This window comes from Hyaloscypha bicolor (genome assembly GCF_002865645.1).
Source record: "Hyaloscypha bicolor E unplaced genomic scaffold K444scaffold_183, whole genome shotgun sequence".
NCBI lineage: Eukaryota > Fungi > Ascomycota > Leotiomycetes > Helotiales > Hyaloscyphaceae > Hyaloscypha > Hyaloscypha bicolor.
The window spans coordinates 398,772-417,540 of record NW_020194685.1 but is presented as its reverse complement, the minus strand read 5'-3'; the positions used below and the strand labels follow the sequence as shown (position 1 = coordinate 417,540).

The 18,769-nt window shown below is 53.9% G+C and overlaps 8 protein-coding genes across 8 annotated transcripts; 2 read left to right on the top strand and 6 right to left on the bottom strand.

Annotated features, from left to right (window-relative positions):
- Positions 1-5,406: 5,406 nt before the first annotated feature.
- K444DRAFT_259674 (uncharacterized protein) lies at positions 5,407-5,922 on the bottom strand. The gene has a single exon (XM_024871394.1). It carries the CDS (start codon positions 5,752-5,754, stop codon positions 5,440-5,442), a length of 315 nt encoding a protein of 104 aa, XP_024727041.1. The 5' UTR covers positions 5,755-5,922; the 3' UTR covers positions 5,407-5,439.
- On the bottom strand, positions 5,668-6,422 carry K444DRAFT_259656 (uncharacterized protein). Its single transcript, XM_024871393.1, has 2 exons — positions 5,804-6,422; positions 5,668-5,704 (listed from the first exon to the last, which is right to left on the bottom strand). The coding sequence occupies exon 1, from the start codon at positions 6,311-6,313 to the stop codon at positions 5,891-5,893; it is 423 nt and encodes a 140-aa protein (XP_024727040.1). The 5' UTR covers positions 6,314-6,422; the 3' UTR covers positions 5,668-5,704; positions 5,804-5,890.
- Positions 6,388-9,056, bottom strand: K444DRAFT_259481 (p53-like transcription factor). The gene is made up of 4 exons (XM_024871389.1): positions 8,914-9,056; positions 8,718-8,828; positions 7,995-8,228; positions 6,388-7,910 (listed from the first exon to the last, which is right to left on the bottom strand). Exons 2-4 carry the CDS (start codon positions 8,756-8,758, stop codon positions 6,473-6,475), a joined length of 1,713 nt encoding a protein of 570 aa, XP_024727039.1. The 5' UTR covers positions 8,759-8,828; positions 8,914-9,056; the 3' UTR covers positions 6,388-6,472.
- On the top strand, positions 9,057-9,869 carry K444DRAFT_259765 (uncharacterized protein). The gene has a single exon (XM_024871395.1). It carries the CDS (start codon positions 9,270-9,272, stop codon positions 9,720-9,722), a length of 453 nt encoding a protein of 150 aa, XP_024727038.1. The 5' UTR covers positions 9,057-9,269; the 3' UTR covers positions 9,723-9,869.
- A 1,562-nt stretch (positions 9,870-11,431) lies between these two features.
- On the bottom strand, positions 11,432-12,257 carry K444DRAFT_259638 (uncharacterized protein). Its single transcript, XM_024871391.1, has one exon. It carries the CDS (start codon positions 12,064-12,066, stop codon positions 11,500-11,502), a length of 567 nt encoding a protein of 188 aa, XP_024727037.1. The 5' UTR covers positions 12,067-12,257; the 3' UTR covers positions 11,432-11,499.
- Positions 12,258-14,089: 1,832 nt separating this feature from the next.
- Positions 14,090-15,246, top strand: K444DRAFT_259474 (uncharacterized protein). Its single transcript, XM_024871388.1, has one exon. It carries the CDS (start codon positions 14,263-14,265, stop codon positions 15,091-15,093), a length of 831 nt encoding a protein of 276 aa, XP_024727036.1. The 5' UTR covers positions 14,090-14,262; the 3' UTR covers positions 15,094-15,246.
- Positions 15,247-16,049, bottom strand: K444DRAFT_259643 (uncharacterized protein). Its single transcript, XM_024871392.1, has one exon. The coding sequence runs from the start codon at positions 15,928-15,930 to the stop codon at positions 15,400-15,402; it is 531 nt and encodes a 176-aa protein (XP_024727035.1). The 5' UTR covers positions 15,931-16,049; the 3' UTR covers positions 15,247-15,399.
- K444DRAFT_259499 (uncharacterized protein) lies at positions 16,042-16,495 on the bottom strand. Its single transcript, XM_024871390.1, has one exon. It carries the CDS (start codon positions 16,391-16,393, stop codon positions 16,154-16,156), a length of 240 nt encoding a protein of 79 aa, XP_024727034.1. The 5' UTR covers positions 16,394-16,495; the 3' UTR covers positions 16,042-16,153.
- Between the last annotated feature and the right edge of the window lie 2,274 nt (positions 16,496-18,769).

Genomic DNA, 18,769 nt, shown 5'->3' with positions numbered 1-18,769 from the left:
TCCCCCCGCGTCATGTCACGCCCCCAGCACTCATATCAGCAAATCGGGCATCGGCTCCAGTAGCTTGCCTTACTCATGCTGTTCGAGGACGTGCACCAAGAGCCGCTCAACAAAGACCAGATTCACGACCACTACCTGCAGCCGCACCGCTTTCTCCAATTGTATTCGCAAATCCTCATGCAACTTCACGTTCTTTGGAATCTGAGAATAATTCGGTAGCTCCGTGACCTCAAGTTATCGGCGAGCCATCTCAGCAAGAATTGAAAGGAACTGAGCTTGTGGAGATCCAAAGACGCGTGCAGCATTTGTGTCGAAGTCACGCAAAACTGCAACCACGAGCGCCAAGCTTGCGCAGAATGTATCCAATATTGAGTTAAGGGATCTCTGAGTGCGGCTAACACTAATCAGCTTTCTTGTCTGGCCCAAGGCTGTGACGACACTCTCTAGCACGAATATTTTGGGAGACTCGCCACCATCGAGGCTGTTGAAGAGTAAGTTTCATGTAAAAAAATGCACTCTCGGATTGCACTAACCAATTTCAACTTAGATATGACAGATTGACCGCAGGAGAAGTTCTCGATGGCAATCCAAACTGGAGAGATGGTGCCTTGAATCTCACTGCAAGTCCGGCGGTGAAACAAACAGTCTGATTTTCACTTGCATCAATTGTGGCTACCAAGCATGCGCAGCTCATTACGCGCCCTGGCATGAAGTCGAGACTTGACTTGCGCTCAATACGAGCTTCGAACAAATCCGGGTGCGCAAGAGGTAGCATCGATGGGGGAATTGCTCGGGTGACGAAGGCGTGTTCCGGACCTTCTGGCCCTCAGGATCGAGTTTGCGGAGCACCGATTATTAAGAGGGATATTTGTCCACACAAGATTTATAAGTTCGTTAGTGTTGAGATCCTTGGGATATTTGCTAATTGGGAACAAAATGGGCTTCAAGTGCCGACATAACTTCTGCTGGTTTTGTATGGTGGATTGGGGTGAGGGAACAAGAGCTACCCCTCACAAAGCTGACCTTGAAAAAGAAAAGAGGGGCGGTAGCAGCATATGCGAGTTTGGTATTTGCGACTCAATTATTGTGAATAGGAAATGGCCTTCTTCTTGCCCGTGTTATATGGGGTGCTGGGAGGACTAATAACAATTGCTGGTTATTTTCTTTGGCGGGTATGTGCTTGCTGTATAAATCTCCAGAATAATAAAATTTTGCCAAGAAAGTAAACATAAATAAGAAACATGGCACTATTGCTGTTCTTGACTTCAAGTGATCGACTTCATGAGATCCAGCTTCCAATTGATTACTCACATGGCGACTGTAACACTTCAGGATTTCAACAAATCGCTGTGCAAAAACAATATTCAACTCAATTGTATAGAAATCATTAAAACTTATGAAACGGCAGCTGATAATCGGAAGCATTGGAAGTAACTTACTAGATGCTGCATTTATCAAGTGCAAAGACAATTGCGTTCTCCTTTGACGTATTTTAAACGTATGAGTTTTTACAGAAGCTTCAAAATACGGCCGTTCCAAGATATCTTTCTGTGGCCTCTCCTTCCCGTCCCTGTTTACAATCACGCTATTTTCCACACTCGATGTATTCCCAACACTTTAGGAAGACCTAACCCCCCCCTTCGCATGCCCAAACAGCACCGGGCCTGCCTCAAACCCAAAAATCTCGCGGAAGGTAGAGAGATCATAATATCTCAGCTCTGAGCCGGGCCGAACCACCATTTTGCGGCTATTTTCTCGGCGTCGGGTGCGGGGTCTGAGTAGAGAGTGGATAGGAGTGCTGTGAAGTAGGTGCGGACTTCGGGGGGTGTGGCGGATGGTGGGGGAAAGGGTGGCGGTGTGGTTATTCCGGTTATTCCCGTCAAGGTGGAGACTGGGAACCCCCACAGATCGTGCTGGTTGCCTCGATGTAGGGGGGTTCGGGATGGTTGTTCATCTCGCTCTGGGTCAACGAATATCGACTTTCTGGTGTTTTCTTTCGAGGTTTCTCCTCGGTTGCAAGACCTACACGAAGAAGCTTCTTGGGTCAACGTGAAGTTAATTAAGTTCGTGTGAGCGGCGCTCTCCCTTGCGTCCTGGGCCGCGGCCTTTGGGACTATGGATGAAGTGGCAGCTGTGGCGTCCTGTCTCTTCCCTGGTCTTCGAAACCCTCCGAGCTCAGCTCGCCAGACGGCCCAAGCAAGCTGGGCTGAGACTCATCCTTCCTCCCCGACCCTTCCACCTCATTCGCCACACGGACTTCCGCTGTCAGCCTTGCTGCCAGAGTGACATTGAGGAGACGAATCCCAGGCCATGATCAACATGAGACTCGGCACTGGGTCGGCAGAGCCGGAGAAGGGTGGACGGAAGTGGGGATCTTGGGGGGATGTTCATTGGGTAACATGCGCACGGACTGACGCTTGGCAGGTGCTGAGGTGCATGAAAGGAAGGCCACCTGACGATAGAGGAGCTTGAGTGAACAGATTAGTGGTAAATCGATGCTGAGGTTGAGAGTTAAGAGTGTCGAAAAGGAAAAAAGGAAGATGTGATCTGTGTACTAGTTGACGTGAATTTGAAGGTTTGTTATAAATTGTCATCATCCAATAGGATGGAAGAAAAGTGGATTAGGAAAGTGGACAAGCTTCCTTTTGTTGTCCGATAGATCAAGATTCAATAACAAGTGAAGAGATAAGGTGGAGTTAAAATATGTTGTAATTTGAAGGATCCTCCTTCGGGAATCTCGTAAGTCTACAACGAAACCGAAGAGTATGAATGCTAGTGCCAAAGCACTACATCGCTCGCCTCAGCCCAATGATGAGCAAGATAATGAGAGAAGGAAACAATGTGTGTAGTAATATCGACCGCTTAAAGACAGAAAAGAGCTGAAACAATAAATCCTTTTCGTCTGAAAATAAGTGGGACTCGCCAAGTCCGCTCACTGCTCACTCGAACAGCTGGGTGCAACCTTTCACCTTGTCTTTATTGTCCCAACAAGACAATCTCTTTTGAAAATTTCTTTGTGCGTGTCATCACCTTCATGCCGAAATACCTAGAACGTTGACAGAGTATACCAACTAAGGCAAACGCGGAGCCACGTCTTCGCTTCTTGGCTCAGACGAACCAACATCATTTATGCCCAGCAAGCCATGCATATACGACTCGTTGGACTCGCAAGCTATTTGACAGCTGTATCTTTCTGCTTCTCCCGGTCCGCAATTCCATAAACCTTCTCCGTACCCGGGTGTTCCCTGCTCACCGAGTCCTGGTCAAGCTTTACGCCATCAAGTTCCTACCGTCTTCCGACCGGGAGAAGTAGACCTCGCAACCGCTTCCAAGGTCACTTCTCAATCCCCAATTATGAAGTATGATATGCTACTCAGACTACATGAGTAGCCGTTTGGTGTTTCGAGACGAGGGTAGGTCTGCGGAAGGATTCGGAAGTAGAGGAGCATTGTCGTAGGAGTCGGATTCGACTGGAGACATGACCACGAACTAGAATTGCCAATCAGGGAATTAGTAGACGCTCCATAAGAGTAATTTGGGGAAGGTATGAGTAATTGCCTCGAACAGAGGGTACAAACAAACCAGATCAAGGAAGGAAGTCTCGAGCACAGTTCGCTCAAGAGCCTTGTCTCGCCGGAAACTTTGTTTGAGTCTCTAGCACAGAATCGCAGGTAAAGCCATGGCATTGAAAGTCATTGACTGCCCCGGTTTGAATCGTGCTCAGAGTGTCAAGCAAGAGAAGGTGAGAGTGGCGAAGTTGCAATGCGAGGCTCAGGAATTCAGCGACCTTAACTCCTGTCGGATTGACTTCTCTCGCAATCGCTCCTGCTCTCTAACAGCCCCATTAGTAACTTTTGATTGCTCCCTTACCTTTGATCTCAGAAGAGTTCGTGAGACCGTAATGATGATTTTGAAGAGGCTCTGCCGCTAAGATCTGTTTCGTTCGCCCCTTTATTAGAGCAGCGAGTCCTGAATAAGCTTTGTGTAACACCAACACCAAAGTCAACACGAATCACGCAACGCTACACATTTGTCATCCAATCAGCAGGCATTACCTTGACCGGTTCACTGATTATTTACATTACATCTCCAGTTCCTTTCTCAATGACAAATTGCATTCATCCGATTTTCCCTATTTTATTGTGAAGTGTCCCTCCGCAGCCTCGAATCCTCAAAAATGTCTTTTCGACTTGAAAACCAAACTTTGGCAATGAAATTATTGCATCTGCAATCTCAAAGGAGCTCCTATCTGAATCAAAGGCTTGCCCTTGACGAGCCGGCAAAATATCAACTGTTCAATCACTCGAATCTCGAAAGCGTCCTCATCGACACACTTCTCTACCTCACTTCATCCAAGCCACAACTACAGTACCAAGAACCACAGATCCAAACCCAGATAGTTGAAGGAACGTACACCCCACAAGACAGACCTCCTAATCTTTCCGTCGAACCGAATCGAGCCAACAAAACCCTAGATCGTTCACTCGCTCCCAACCCTCGAAACCTTTGACGTCCAGCCCACGCCATTCCACCTTACCTCTCTCCAACTCCTTCTATCAGCATCAAGAAAGCTCGCCAGCCAGACGCTCGCTCCAGATCCTTCCATCCCCTCCCCTCCTACACCAGAGAGAAGAAGAAGAAGAAGAAGAAAAGGCTAACCAACCCTCTGCCACAAGCAGCAGAAACCAAACCTCTCGGAATACAACCAGGAACCAGCCTCGAAAGCGTCCTTGAACCCAACCTCTTGCCTCAAGCAGCAGAAACCAACCCTCTCCCAACACAACCCAAGAAGCAGCTTCGAAAGCGTCCTTGAACCCAACCTCTTGCCTCAAGCAGCAGAAACCAAACCTCTCCCAACACAACCCAAGAAACCAGTTTCGAGAAACCTCCTTGAAACCCAACCTCATGCCTCAAGTAGAATGCAACCACCTCTATCCCAATGCACACAACCAAACTACAGACCCAAACACAAATCCGAAGCCCATCTCTGAACCCGCAAACTCGCACACATCATCATAATCATAATCATAATTATAATCAACAATAATCGAGAACAGAACAAGGCACAAACCAGCGCAGTGGAAAGATAGAAACAAGGAGAAATAAATAAACGGCCCGGCTGGAGTTTTTAATTTTTAATTTTAGTTTTCGGTGTTTCTGATCTCCAAGGAATGGTGAAGGGGAAATCCACACACACACACACTCACTCTCTCACTCTCTCTCTCACTCACTCACTCACCCATCCACTCTGGAATTCAAGAAGACGAAGGAGCGTTACGTACGAGAGACTTGGTTTGGTTTTGGGTTGGTTTGGGGGTCTTGGTAGGTAGGTAGGTAGGTAGGTAGGTAGGCAGTGACAAAGGCATTCATTCATTCATTCATTCATTCATCCGTATTTAGGAGAACCAGGAAATTGACACCCGAGACGTTGTCCCTTGTCTACCCCGCAATCATCCTCATTATTGTTCCATAGCAATGCATTTTCCCGCATTGGGTTTCTGGACAGCTAGCCGTGCGAGGTTTCCGGCTGGCAAACAGTGGTGAGAGCAAACGAGGATTAGGAGGAGAGCACAGCACAGCACAGCAGGGTAGCCGATATCGACAAGGCCTCCATAAATTTTTCACTACACCACTCCTATCATTAAGCACACCCCCTCTCCTCCCCTCTCCCAGCCTTCCTCTTCTCCCCCAACACAATCGCACCCTCGCCCCACCCCGCCTCCCAACACTCAAAAGGATGCCAAACCACGCCATACATCGTAAACACCAACAACAACAACAAACCCCAACATTCAACACGAACCATTCGATTAAAAAGAAGTAGGTAGGTAAAAAACGAAGACCCGGGGAAAAAAAATAGAGGGGGGCGAAAACATCGCGGATATAAGCATCACTCTAGGTCCCATCCATCCCATGCCCACTCTCTCGCCCAGCCCAGCCCTGCCCTGCCAGCCCTGCCAGCCCTGCCAGCCCTGCCAGCCCGCCCTTCCATGTCGACCAGCAAAGCCCAAACCCCCCCCCAAAAAAAGCAGCGCGGCCTGTAACTTTTTTTTCTCTCTCTCTCTTTCTCTGCATGCGAATGATTATGAATGCCGAATCGAAAAACCCGAGCACGGTTTCTTTTGCCCCCCGAGCTCTCTGCTGCGCATGCCCGTGCCTTGTGCCCCGTGCCCGTGCCGTTATCCCGTAAGTCCCGTCCCAATGCCTGTTGGATTTCCCCCCGCCAATTTCCAAAACCAGACCCCAAAGTGGTATCTTTTGATTTCCCATCCCTGATCCCTGTGCGCCGTATTGCGTTGCCATTCCCTAGCATCCGCGGTGATGCTGCCAGCCCTTGTAATGAATATCCGAAAAAGAAAAGAAAAGGAAAGAGAAAGAGAAGGAAAGAAAAAGAGTCGAAAGAGGAGAAGTGTTGTGTCGAGAGTGTCCTCGCTCGGATTCGTGTCGAGGTCGAGGTCGAGGTCTTGCTGTCCTATGTGATGTTCATCCCCGCTTCCGCCACCAACGCTGGGAAGTACCCTTTACTCTCGCTCACCCCCTCCCACCTCCCACAATGCCTGCCCAGTCCACCATCAACACCACTCAAGCTCGGTAGCACATACCCACTCCCACCTCCGCCTGCCGCAAACTCGCTCTTGATCTTGCTCGTCGTGTACTCGCTCACGCTCGGCAACTGATACCTCTGCTCGCCGCCCTCATAGATCGCGCCTGGGTAGTATAAATAACACGGCGATTCCTCGATCGACTTTGCTTCTTCCGCGCTCAACGTCGGTTCCATCGGGATTTGCGGTGGCGCAATGTTGCTCCTGTAATGATGACTTCCACTTCTCCCATCGTAGCCGCCGCCGTAGCCAGAGCCGGGCAGCATGGACGACGCGCCAGACATCGTGGCATCGCCTGGAGTTCGTGATGCAGAGCCAGGTGTGTACGCGCCTCCACCACCTGCTCCACCTGATCCACCAGGCCCGGTACTGGTGTTGCTTCCTCTGCGCTCACCCTGGTAATGCCCCGGTGAACGTCCGCGCACGACCATCGGTGCGGACATGCGGGAGGCGATTTTCACCCACCGATCAGTGTGCTGCGGTCCTACGTCCGCGAAGAGTTCGACGAGGAGGTGGTAGTACTGCTGTGCAGCTCGCCGCTTGCCGTTATTGGCTGTCGCATTCTTGAACTGGATGCGCTCGAATGTCGCTTCGATCTGGGGGGAATTCGGGTTCTGGTTAAACCCCTGCGCGTCGTATATGCTGCCTCTTGAGCCGCCGAGGCCGCCGTCTCCTCCGAAGAGCCCGTGAGAGGCCGGGGGACGAGGCGCGAGTGTGATGCGTGCGGGTCGGTCTTGGGGGCCTTTGTCGCGTTTGGGAGTGTGTTGGACGAGCTCGATGGATTTCCCGTCGCGGCCGTCGACGACGGCTGCTATTGACATGGCGAAGCTGTGCACTTGGGCACCGGCGCCGCCGTGTTGTCCCACAAGGTACATGGCTCCGTTTGGGATTGTGGGTTGAAGGGTGTAGGAGCAGTTCAGGGAGAAGTAGTTTCTCCGGTAACAGGTCCAGTCATTGTCGGCCATGAAGAACCCCTTGTCGATTTTGCCAAAAATTTCGGGTTTGATCAGTTGTCCTTCTGAGGTTTGTAAGGAGTGGTGGACCTCCGTGGGGAAGAGAGGGGGACAGGGCGTCCCGCTAAGGGAGCCGTCCATATTTGAGATGGGGCTTGTGAAGCCGCTCGTCGAGGTCGGCGATATTGGCACGCCTCTTACAAGTCCAGAGCCTGATGGGGATCTGGAGAGAAGGTCGGTCGTGCGCCGAAGGTGTGGTTGTGCACCCGAGTATAAATCTCGGGTGTTAATTGGGGAGGAGGGGTGCGGTAGGGCTGGGGAGCGAGAAAGTGGTGCTAGCCCAGGGGACGCGATACTGCGCGAAAATGTCATTATCCTCTGAACACAAAAGTCGAGGACGGTGCATCATGGGTACATAAGAGAAGAAAGATCCACATACAGGGAGCTTAATCGCGGCTTGGTATCCGGCATAGAAAGGCTGGAGAAGATCGAGGAGCTCGGAGAAAAGTAGGAGCTGCCGCCGCTAGAGTACGTGGAGCCGTTGAGGCTATGCTGGGGTTGGTAGATGTTGCTGTAGGGCGAGAAAGCTAACGTCGTCGACGCGGATGGGTTCTGTACCGTCGGTTCAATCGAATATACAGGGCTATGTTGGGTACCGGATTCCGGAGTGAATCTGATGCATCAAATCAGCCACCGCCGCATGACTGTTGGACAGCATTTAAGGTTCAACGAAGGCACCACGGTCTCCGGGTAATGGAGGCCCAGTTGGCCGGCAGATGTAGGACAGCCAGCTCAACCGTCCGTTGCACAGGGAGCGGGGACTACTCGCCGCGTGACGCCGCGATGTTGCGGCAGTCAACGGGTCTGGCAGGATGAGGCTTAAGCTGTGGTACGGCTAGCAAGCGCTGCGAAGGGATAAATGCGTGGCATGCCGTGCGGGTGCGGTGCGGTGCGGTGCAGCGCATATCACATCCCGATAGCTTAGGCGGCACGCAGCCAGCCCAGCGATAAGATGCACGCTTTGAGCCGCTGGTTGAAACGAGAGGGAAACTGAGCACAGAAGCTGCGCATGTGCCCAAATGCCGGGAAGCTGGCAGACTGGGGGGGCGGGGGGGCGTGGTGAAGCGCGAGAATAGACGACCAATGAAGGGGCAGCACTCACCGTACATCATCTGTCGCAGGAATCATGTATCGAAGCCCCATGTCAGAGGGGAGAGAAGGCTGGTGGTGGTGGTGGTGGTGGTGATGGTGATTGTGGTTTGGGTAGTCCTGTCTGGTAGAGCTGTCAGGCTCGATGTCCGATCCGACAATACAGGAAGGCGAATGGCCCGAGCAAGCAGCTGGATCTTGGATGTTACCAGATGGCGAGCACATTAAGTGATTGACTGCTAGGCTCGGAGGTGGAAGGACTAGGCAGCCAGCTGGTTAGCAACGGAAAGCAGACAACAGCCAACGCGTAGTTCATGTAGAAAAATCCGAGAGGCTGGCCCAGCATTGTGGGTGGAGTGTGGAGGGCAGGCAGGGAGGCTTTGCAGCTTGTGACGGTGTGGCAGATTGCGAATAGCAGCAATTCCAATTGACCAGCCAAGGCGCCCGGTGTAGAGAAACATGTCCTGGAATCCTGGTCCCCGGGGCTTGCCAGAGGCCAAATTGCGGTTGCCAGGGGATGCCGATGGGGTGACACCAGCACCGGCAGCGATCCAGCTCCCGCTTGATGAAGAGGATACACTCGATCGGGGATGAATGGGGGGGGACTCTTCTGGCTTTTGCGGTATGTTGGGGGTCGAAGGTCGCCAATGGGAGAGAGCAGTGCGACGCACAAGGACCGATTTTGATAGCTTTGCGCAACAGCAAAAAAAAAAAAGAACAAATGTGTTGTAGTTGGGGGACGTTGGCTGTAAATACTCCAGCAAGTCCCAGCTCCCACTGGGGAAAGCTGAAAGCTGAGCAGACAATTGCAGAGATATGTATATATATATATATATATATGCGCCAGGCGAGATTTTGTAAGGAAGCAAGGAAGCAAGGAAGGAAGGAAGCGCTTACTATCGATCATTTGCAGTCGTGGTGGGCCTTCCCCTCGGTCGCAGCCGCAGCACCAGCTCCTATTCTCGTCTCGTCTCGTCTCGTCTCGTCTCGGGTCTCGACTCTGCTTCTCGGGCTCTGATTTGAGCCAGCCGAGGGATTAGTGGGTTGCGGCGGGCAGCCCCTTCGCGGTCCGCGCGAGAGTTGGGGCGACCGACGTTGGGAACAAAGGGCTCTGTGCTTGGCTCTGTGGCGAGCACAAAATGTGCGAGATCTCTTCGTTGGACCTCTGGAGGAGGTCTCCCCGCAATAAGGAGGGGAGCGGAGGGGGGCGTGGGAGGAGGGTGGTGGTGGACGAGGAGCCCGCGGAGGATATAGGGTAATTCTTGGTCGGTGCGGGTCCGGCGCGGGAGTGGAGCGATGGAGCGATGGAGCGATGGAGCGATGGAGCGTGCTGCGATGGGGCGACGCTGCGATGGGGGCAGAGAGGGCGAGAACTAATTGTGAGGCAGCAAGAGGCAACGCCAAAGCAGCGCCCGGGATGCACAGGCCACAGCGAGCGGAGGCGCGGATTGGCTGGGCCGGGGAAAGCGTGGCTCGGGGGGGTCCAGCGAGCAGCAGGGGAAAGGCAAGCACTGTGGCAGCAGGTGGCAGCAGCAGGTGGCAGCAGGGGAAGCTCACGCTGGCCCAGGAAGCGGAAGCTCTACAGCACGGAGGACGGAGTTAGGGGGTAGTGGGTAGTGGGTGGTGGGTAGTGGGTGGTGGGCGGTAGGCTGAGGCCTGGCTGGATTTGACGAAGGGCCCCGGATGAGGGACGGCAGGCTCTTCTCGCTTCTCTTCTCGCTTCTCGCTTCCCTGCGATGGCCTGGATGCACACACAATCGACGTAAGGCTTTGCCTGGACAGGAGGACAGTCAGGGCAGGAAAGGAACGGGTGGAGTCTAGTCAAGTTGGTTCGGTCGGTCAGTCAGTCAATCAATCAATCAATCAATCAACCAATTAATCAATCAATCAATCCACTGCCTGGCACGGCGGACCCCGCAGACAACCAGATCAGATCAGATTCAACTCAACTCAACTCAGATCAAGCCGGATCAGGTCCGCGAACCGTGTTGTCGCGTCTCGTCCGATATTGAAACGAGGCGTGGTGGGGTGGGGGTGTGCGGCGCGGCGATGCAGATGCGATGCGATGCACTTCTCCCGCAGCCGCCGACGATTTCTATTCTTTGCTTGCTTGCTTGCTGGCTTGCTGGCTTGCTGGCTGGCCTCGTAAATAACCTCCTTGACCGGCGCAATTGCTCCAGCTGCTGGTGCAGCCCCCCGCTGGTTGGTCTTCCGGCACCGGGCGTTGCAGATCTCACTTGACCACTTCACACGCACACCAGGTCCTTCCTTGGGGGCTGGATCTGGGAATCACTCGGGTTGAGTCTAATCTGGGAAATCTCCGCCCGTTCGTCTCGTCTCGCGTTCGTCTGTTGTTGCTATTTGCAGACCGCTGACCCGAATTGGCATCGGATGAACTTCGCTCAACGTTTGTGTGGCGGGATGAGTCTGGGCGGGCTTGATTTGATGGGAGGTGCAGGTGAGGGGAGGGGAAAGAGGCCTGGAATTGGTCTAGATGCGTCTGTCTCTTCTGTTCTGTGGAGAGAGCTGGGGATGGTAACGCTGACTGGTGCTTCACTGCTTTCGAAACAACACGCTGCTGGATGGGGATCCAGGCAGGCGGGCAGGCTGGCTGGCTGGCTGGCTGGACACCACGATAGACGGGATCGATCGTGCTAGCAGGCGGCTCAATTCTCGCTCGAAGGTTGGTGCCGGTTATGCAGCCAGCGGGCGGCTGTGACGGCTTGCTGGCTTGCGGGCTTGTGGGCTTGGGGCTTGGATCGAAATATCCTCGCTCTGCTCGCACGAGTTGCGAATTAAATCAGGCCGGCGAAGAGAGACTCTGTGGCGGAGGTCTCTGCGCGGGCGAACCAACTTCCCGGGTCGGGGATGGGCAGTCTCGACAACTCAGAGCAGAGAACCAAGTCCCCGCTTTCCAGGATGTTGGTGCCTGTTGACGAATCGAGACCCTGGACGCAAGGTGGATGGATTTGGCACCCCAGCTCGTGTCGACTCTCTCTTTTCTTTGGAATGTCGAACTTTTCTTTGCTTGTGTGAGAGGGGGAGGTACAGAGGTGCGAGGTCGGCAGTGGTGACTTTCGTATGGTATGGTATGGTATGGTGCGGTGCGGTACTTGGAAGGCGGCACTTGGTGTGCTGACGCTGACGTTGATGCTGACGTCTGACTGTCTGCGAATCTTCGATGGGCCTCCTGAAGATATATGAGTCCTGCCTTGAACCCTCTTGCCACTAACGCCCGTCGACTTTGGATGGAAGTAGTAAGGCTTCAACGAGTACCTTCGCACGTGGATATCGATAATAGCGTCTCGACCTATTTTGGCTTTGTACACATCAGCTTCTCTTCGGCTTCTCTCCCCTCTCATGATCTTCACGATGGCAGAGGCTACGCAGCGAGCGAGCTAGCTCGATCCGTTTCCCTGGGATTGGAGATGCAATCTTACCTCTCACCGGATGACACCGAGCTATGTGACTGATCAACAGCGAACGTTGTGCAAAGGCTTCGAAGCCACGGTTCCTCTCTCAAATGGTCTTGCGTTGTCTTGGCAGGTTGTTGGAAACTAAAGACTCGAGACCAAGGGAAGCAGGGTCGAGTATCTATCTAATTTTAAGGTTTGATTGACTGCGCTGAGCACAGCATCTCAGACCTGTTCTACACTAAACCCAAGGCGCTGCGAGGCCAGCCAATCGATGTCCTGCTGGGCCTCCTGCTGAGGGAGGCAGCGACCCGTCGCCTTCATACCTGCATGCTCCATTTTGCAGAAAAAGAGACCGCGCCAGGTCAAACTAAACTTTGGTCACGTCCGGCGGTCCCGCAAAAATCAAGTCAAACCAAACTAGAGAAAAGGAAGCTTAGGAAGGCAGCTTCTCGTCTCTTCTCCAGAGAGGGGTGTGGGTTTCAAGACAGGTACACAGGGCAGCCTACGCTCGCTACGTTTATGGATTGGCGCTACTGGAGGGACTAACTTAAGTTTCATCTGGATCAGAGGGGCAGGAATGATCTCGACAAATGTGAGCTGTCGTATTTTCCAGGCACGGGCGGAGGTGGAAGGGGGCGCCGGAGATGCTTTCGCTGGGGGAGCCTCATGCCCACACCCACGCCCACCAGCATCGGTGGCGTGCCCCCCACCGAGGTTTGTTCGTGACCTCGATTCGATTCCCGATCGAAGTCAACGAGTTCAGTTCAAAAACTTAAGACAGACAGACGCCATCTCCAGCCCGCGGCGGTCAAACTGTAAGGCTAGGAGGAGAACCCCGGGAGCCGGGGCCCGTTCTGTTCCAATGCTGACCGCTGACCAATAACCCACTGCACCCTCCCTTCCTTGACGAGCTGGCAGTTGGGGTGTAAAACGCCACAAGATTGAGTTCAGGGAGCTCGACGACGACCTGCATTGGTAGGATGGATGTGCCAGCCAGTCAGGAGACGCCGCAGCGGTGGAGACTGGACAGTCAGCGGGTGCACTGTACACGCGGCGCCTCTCCACCATTCCAAGTAAAGCTAACAATGAATTGTGTTGTTTCTTTCTGATCGACCTACCTGCATTGCGTGCATGCTTCTGTCTCTGAGCGAACCAGGTTTGGAGCACACAGAGGGGAGAACTGAACTGGAGAAGGCCGTTTGGCCTGGCCTTGGGTCTTCGAGGTTAACTAACGTTTGACGTTCACTAGAATCCAATAGGGATCCCCGCCCGACATGCTGCTAGCAACGGTCCCAAACCTACAGTACTAGTACTAGTACAGTCCATCAGTAGTAACGGTGGGCAGTCCTTCACTAAGTTCCCCTTCCCCACATACTAAAACTCTGGCAGTGCTCACTAGCTTCGGCATTAGCGCTCACTAACCTTTCGCCAAGTCCACTCACGAAGCTACAGCGGAGCCAGTTCTCCCCTGGCGTGGAGAGGAGAGCCGCGGGCTTAAACTCCGCGAATATGTCTCAGCCTCCTTCCTCGCAACCACTCACACGAGCGCGTTATTATCGTGCCCTTCTCCAGAGCGAGCTTAGCTCGATCTCACCTCCTCCCTCCAATCCCCCCGACGCCAGGCCCCCCGTGGTCAAACTCCATCCTCTCTTTTCTTGGCCTTGCCTCCCTCCTCCTCAAGTCGTCCTGGATCCATCCCATTATCGCAGCCAGTCAGTTTGGGAGCATGAAGGCATGCAAAATGATCTCACTTGGCATCCCCCGAAAGCGCGCCGTCGTCATAATGGCCTGAGATGATGAGATCGAGTTCTGGAGGTCGTTTTTTTTGGAAGGCTTGGAGGGCTTGGAGGCGTCGATGGCCCGAGACCCCCGTACCCCTCATCCCTCCAAGGTGGAGGTTTGGATGTCTTACCATCCCCCTTCTCTTCTAGCACCTCCACCACCGACCGGGTTTCCGGCCACAGCCCTTCTCAACCCTATCTCGGACGGCTTAAACTGCATTATCCAGTTCCGATCTAGCATCACGCCTTTCCGCTGCTGGGATAAAGTTTTGCAGTTTTGCAGTCCATGGCATGTATTATTTACAATACGAGTGTGTAATATGTGTATATGTGTATGTGCTGCACGAAGTGAGATGAGAGGATGGGGATCCCAATTTCATGCCCCATGGCCATGCGACCGCAATCCCAACTCGGGATTTCGAGCAGGAGCAAATTTTTCCAATCTGCGGAACCAATTTACGGGCTGTGCTGTGATGGGCACAGGGATTCTTTCCAGCCCTGCGCTTGTTCTTTCAGCTGGGTTGAACCCGGCGCGTGGATTTTCTCCTGCCCCGCACCTGGCCAACCTCTGAACGGAGTAAACCACACCGTAATCAGCCGTAATTGCGAAGGCGCCGCAACATCGCAGGGCATGCCAAGGCATCCACCACATCTCTTGGTCTTCGACGATTTCAGATTTGGGATTGGAATTAGACTCCCAACGACCTACGCAGAGAACTTGCTTTGCTTGCTCGCAGGCTCGCAGGCTCGCTCAAACATCATCAACGCCTACCTGCATCCCCTTCCCTCTTCGCTTGGCGCGCAGGGCGGCCTCCCTTGGAACAGCCAGAGGTCACGCACGCATGCCGCCACCTGCATCAAGCCGAAACATCTCAAGCCCCCTTTCCATTCTTTCTCTCTCCCCCTGTTCCTTTGCACGCACCGGACACGTGAGCGGTGGCGTAAGCACGCACTTGCGCTGCTTTGTTATTCCCGCCCCCTTCCCCCCCCCTCCCCCCTCCCACCCCCAACAGCAAACCCCTCCCAACCTTTTCCCAAACCTCAGGAATCGATCTCACTCTCAGGTTTTTCAACATTCAGCGTTGCCAGTCAGAGGGCTAGCCTGCCCCGCCACCATTACCACGAACTCCCGATCCCCCACCTGGACTTCGATCCAGGGGTCCTGAAAAGGAAAAGCGGCGAAGGCGCCTGAACGATGTCATGTTCTGAGAGAAGCCGACCGACTCGGGACAGGAGCCGCGGTTCGGGCCGAGTTTACACGCTGAGTACCGTCCAAGAATTGCGACGAGCACCCAACACTCACTCCAGAACCTCACTCGAGAAAGTCTCCATGTTGCCTCGTTGTTTACTCACATTTCGGATTTTCAGATTTTTGTTTTGGGGGGTTTTTTTGACGGTACCGACAACCAAGCCTGGCACACGTTGCACAGCAGCGGCAAGGTTCGCGGCTTTGATGCTGTCCTGAACTTGACGATCTTGTGCCATGTGATATATCGACTCAGCGGGGCAGTCGCGGCAGAGAAAGGCACCCCGGGTTACACACCCGGCTGTCTCCCTCCAATACGCGGCTTCCAGAAGGTCCCTTCTGCAATGCAGCTAGCGATGTTTTGATGCAGCGTCTTCCGAATGGCTCAACGAAGCAACGCCAAGGTTGCACATGGGAGGTCCATAGATGGGGGGGGGGCAGGCCTGTGTTGGTTGGATGCGGAAGTGAAATCTGATGTCCTAGGTGCAGGTTGGTAGGTAAAGTTGGTGGAGGGATGACTGGATGTGCTGCGAGAGTGTTCCAACAAAACGGTCGCTGAGGGGGGTGCAGGGGGTGACGGTTGCCCAGAACGCCACGCCACGGCGGATGCAGAGCATCGCGGGTGCCAGGAAACAGGTTGGCACTATTGCATTGATGTTGGATGGTTGCCAGCAGGGACCACTTTTCACACTCGCAATAGCCGCGCGAAAGGCGAGGCAGATAGATGCAAGACATCGAAAATGACAAATACGGGGCCTTCGGGTCGTGGTCACTCACGGCCATGGTCGGTGAGCAGCAGGCAGGGGCAACGAAACAAACGATCGTACTACTGAACTATGCGCTTCGCGTTGGGGAGACGATGCAGACAAGCATCTGCCATCAGCACGCAAAGCTGGGGCGCAGGAGGGATTTTCGACAGCCCAGAGCCATTCATTGATTGGGCGTCGTAGAGTCGGTGTTGGTTTGGTGCAGGAGGGCGTCTGCCTCGCATATCGGGATTGTCATGTCAATTGATTGTTGATGACGGTGCGAAAGGACAGGCGAGAGGGCAGGAGAGGGCAGGAGAGGGCAGGCCAGGACAAGGTACGTTGGTACAAGCTCTGCGCAGGGGTTCCTCCTGACAGGGTGATGGCTTTTCGCTGCCGCTGTACGCTCGAGCCATTCCCGTCGAGATCATCGCCGCCTTACCGCAAGCACTCTGGCGCGGCCAGCCTGCCGCAGACGCACCGCGCATTGGCTGGGCCATTCCCCTCGCCGCTCTCACGCCTCTCTCTAGCCTCTCTCTAGCTCCAGCACTCTAGCGCCAGCACTCACTCACCACTCACTCACTCACTCACTTCTCAGACGGAGGACGAACGCCTGCCCGCAAAGCTGCGAACTGCTCGCTATCCGCTGTATACCTTTCACCACAGCAATAACACAGCAATAACTCTAAACACGCCAATCCCGATCTAGCAGGTGCGACCTCTCCGACCTCGGCGCCGTCGTCCCGGGAAACCCTCGCTCTCGCATTGTTGTTGGGATTGGGAGTTTGCAGCAAGGACGGGTGTCTCAAGGTGCGGAACTGGCTCACGCACGCAGGCGACGTACAGATGATCTCCCTCAGCAACAACTTCAACGAGAGGGCCCTTCCGCGCACTCATTTCGTTTGCATCATTTCCATTCGATTGTGTCCATTGTCTCTGCCTCAGTGCCTCTGTCTGCCGCGGTCTATCAAGCGGCTATCTGCGGCGTAACTTCTCCAGCGAATCCACCTCCACTTTCCTTGGTACGGAGAAGCCATCCGGACCCTGAATCCCATCAATGCAGCCATGTCTCTCCCCTCGCCGGGGTTATCCCTTTGCCCGGGACGACACCTTCTCACCTCTCAATCTCAAGCCTGGCTCGGTATCACCAATACGTGATCCTCTTCCATTGGCCTCGGAGACAATCTGGCGGTGAATTTCTCAGCGCTGAGAGATTTCTTGTCTGCAACAGATAGGAGAGGGCGATATGCATCCTGAGCTAGGAGCTGGGAGATCACCCCCCCTGCCCGCCACGGCCAGTACTGTGCTTATCCGGCTATCACGGACGGCTAGATGTCAGGTGAACACTTTCTGTCCCCAAGAGAGGGATGAACGTGTTCAAGTTGGGCACAATCACATGCGTCTTGGGCTTCATCTCTCCTCAATATCGAAGCCCGGAAATCGACGGAAGGCCTCGAGTGAAGCCTGGCCTTGAAGATTGGCCTCGAGTGAAGCAAGCTCCTGCACAGTGCAGTGCAGTGCAGCAGTCAAAGATCAACCATGCGTGATGACGATCGGGCGCTCCGTCAGTGCGAGATGCGCTGGTCCTGTCAGAGGAGGGTGGACCACGGGCTGGCAACGACCACCGTTGCACAAGGCTGAGGGCGACCCAAGCAAGAGCTGGTGGGGGTCTTTGGCCAAGTGGCTAGCCTCAACCGGACCTGGTCTATCTGGGTTGCACTAAATGGGTCGGGCAAGGCTTGGCCCCTAGCTCCTCCTCTAAAGTAGGCCGAATGGGGAAGTGGAACCCCTATCCCTCCAAGACGGGGGCGGCGAGCTGGCGAGATGCCCAGGAGCTGCACCAAGTGGGGAATGTCAGGAGTCACCGACCTCCTGATCAGCAACGGCGGCGAGCACGGGCACGAGGTATACCCAGATCGCCTCTTCACTACCCCAACACTTTCTTGAAAGTGCCGGGGCCAGGGACGTCCCATGGTAACACACTGCTTGCGACAACCCCTATTCCATATCAGTCCAAGATCTGAAGCTCGAGCCCAAGATCCACCGCTGAAGCCAGCTAGTCCAGGCTGTGCACCGATCAAAAGTGGCATCGCTTCCCCATTCGGCCTTACTGTGGCCAAATACAAGTATACAAGCTCGAATTGTCCGGCCCGTCCCCTTGGGTCGCTGCCCCTCAGCAGGGAGAGTTCACTTGCCCGCCCCTTTTCTCCGACCGAGTACTGTACAGTGCTGAAAAATCCCGACTTACTTGGCTCGTGACCATGTTCGAGAGCGATCTGATATCGGATCCTCTCCGAAAGATAGCGAGGGATCATCAGGCCCATGACGTAGAATGACGATGCGGTTTGAGTTTGAAACGAGCTGTTCGGTCTTCCTGTTTTCGTCGCCACTCGGGCGAAGTGAAGGGCTTGCCAAGATTGGAGAAGGAGGGAACGTTACTTGATCGCCTTGCCTAAACAATGTTTAGTCTTTGCTCGATCTCTTGTGAGCAAACTACACTAGTCACGGGGGGAGAGGCAACGTTGCAGGGCTCCCTGTCCAGCTACCAGATCTCCACGTTTCTGTCCTCTTTCTCGAGGCCCAGCATTCACAGCTTCAGCTGATACTGTGGTACCTGATGTCAATATGCTTCATCAAATCTTGACTAGGCTGAAGCATCCATCTTCACTCCTTCTCATTTCTCATTTCTAGGAATGTCTTTCTTCTTCGGTTCACCGACCTGACCATCGCAAGGCGAGGCGAAACCGATATCCCCGTCGGGTCATCAGCTGTCACCAGACGCAGATGCAAGATATTGACTCCTCATGGCTATGGCCACTTCACCAATGAGGTTACTTGAGCCTTTGGTTCTTATCATCTCCTGATATTCGATGTTC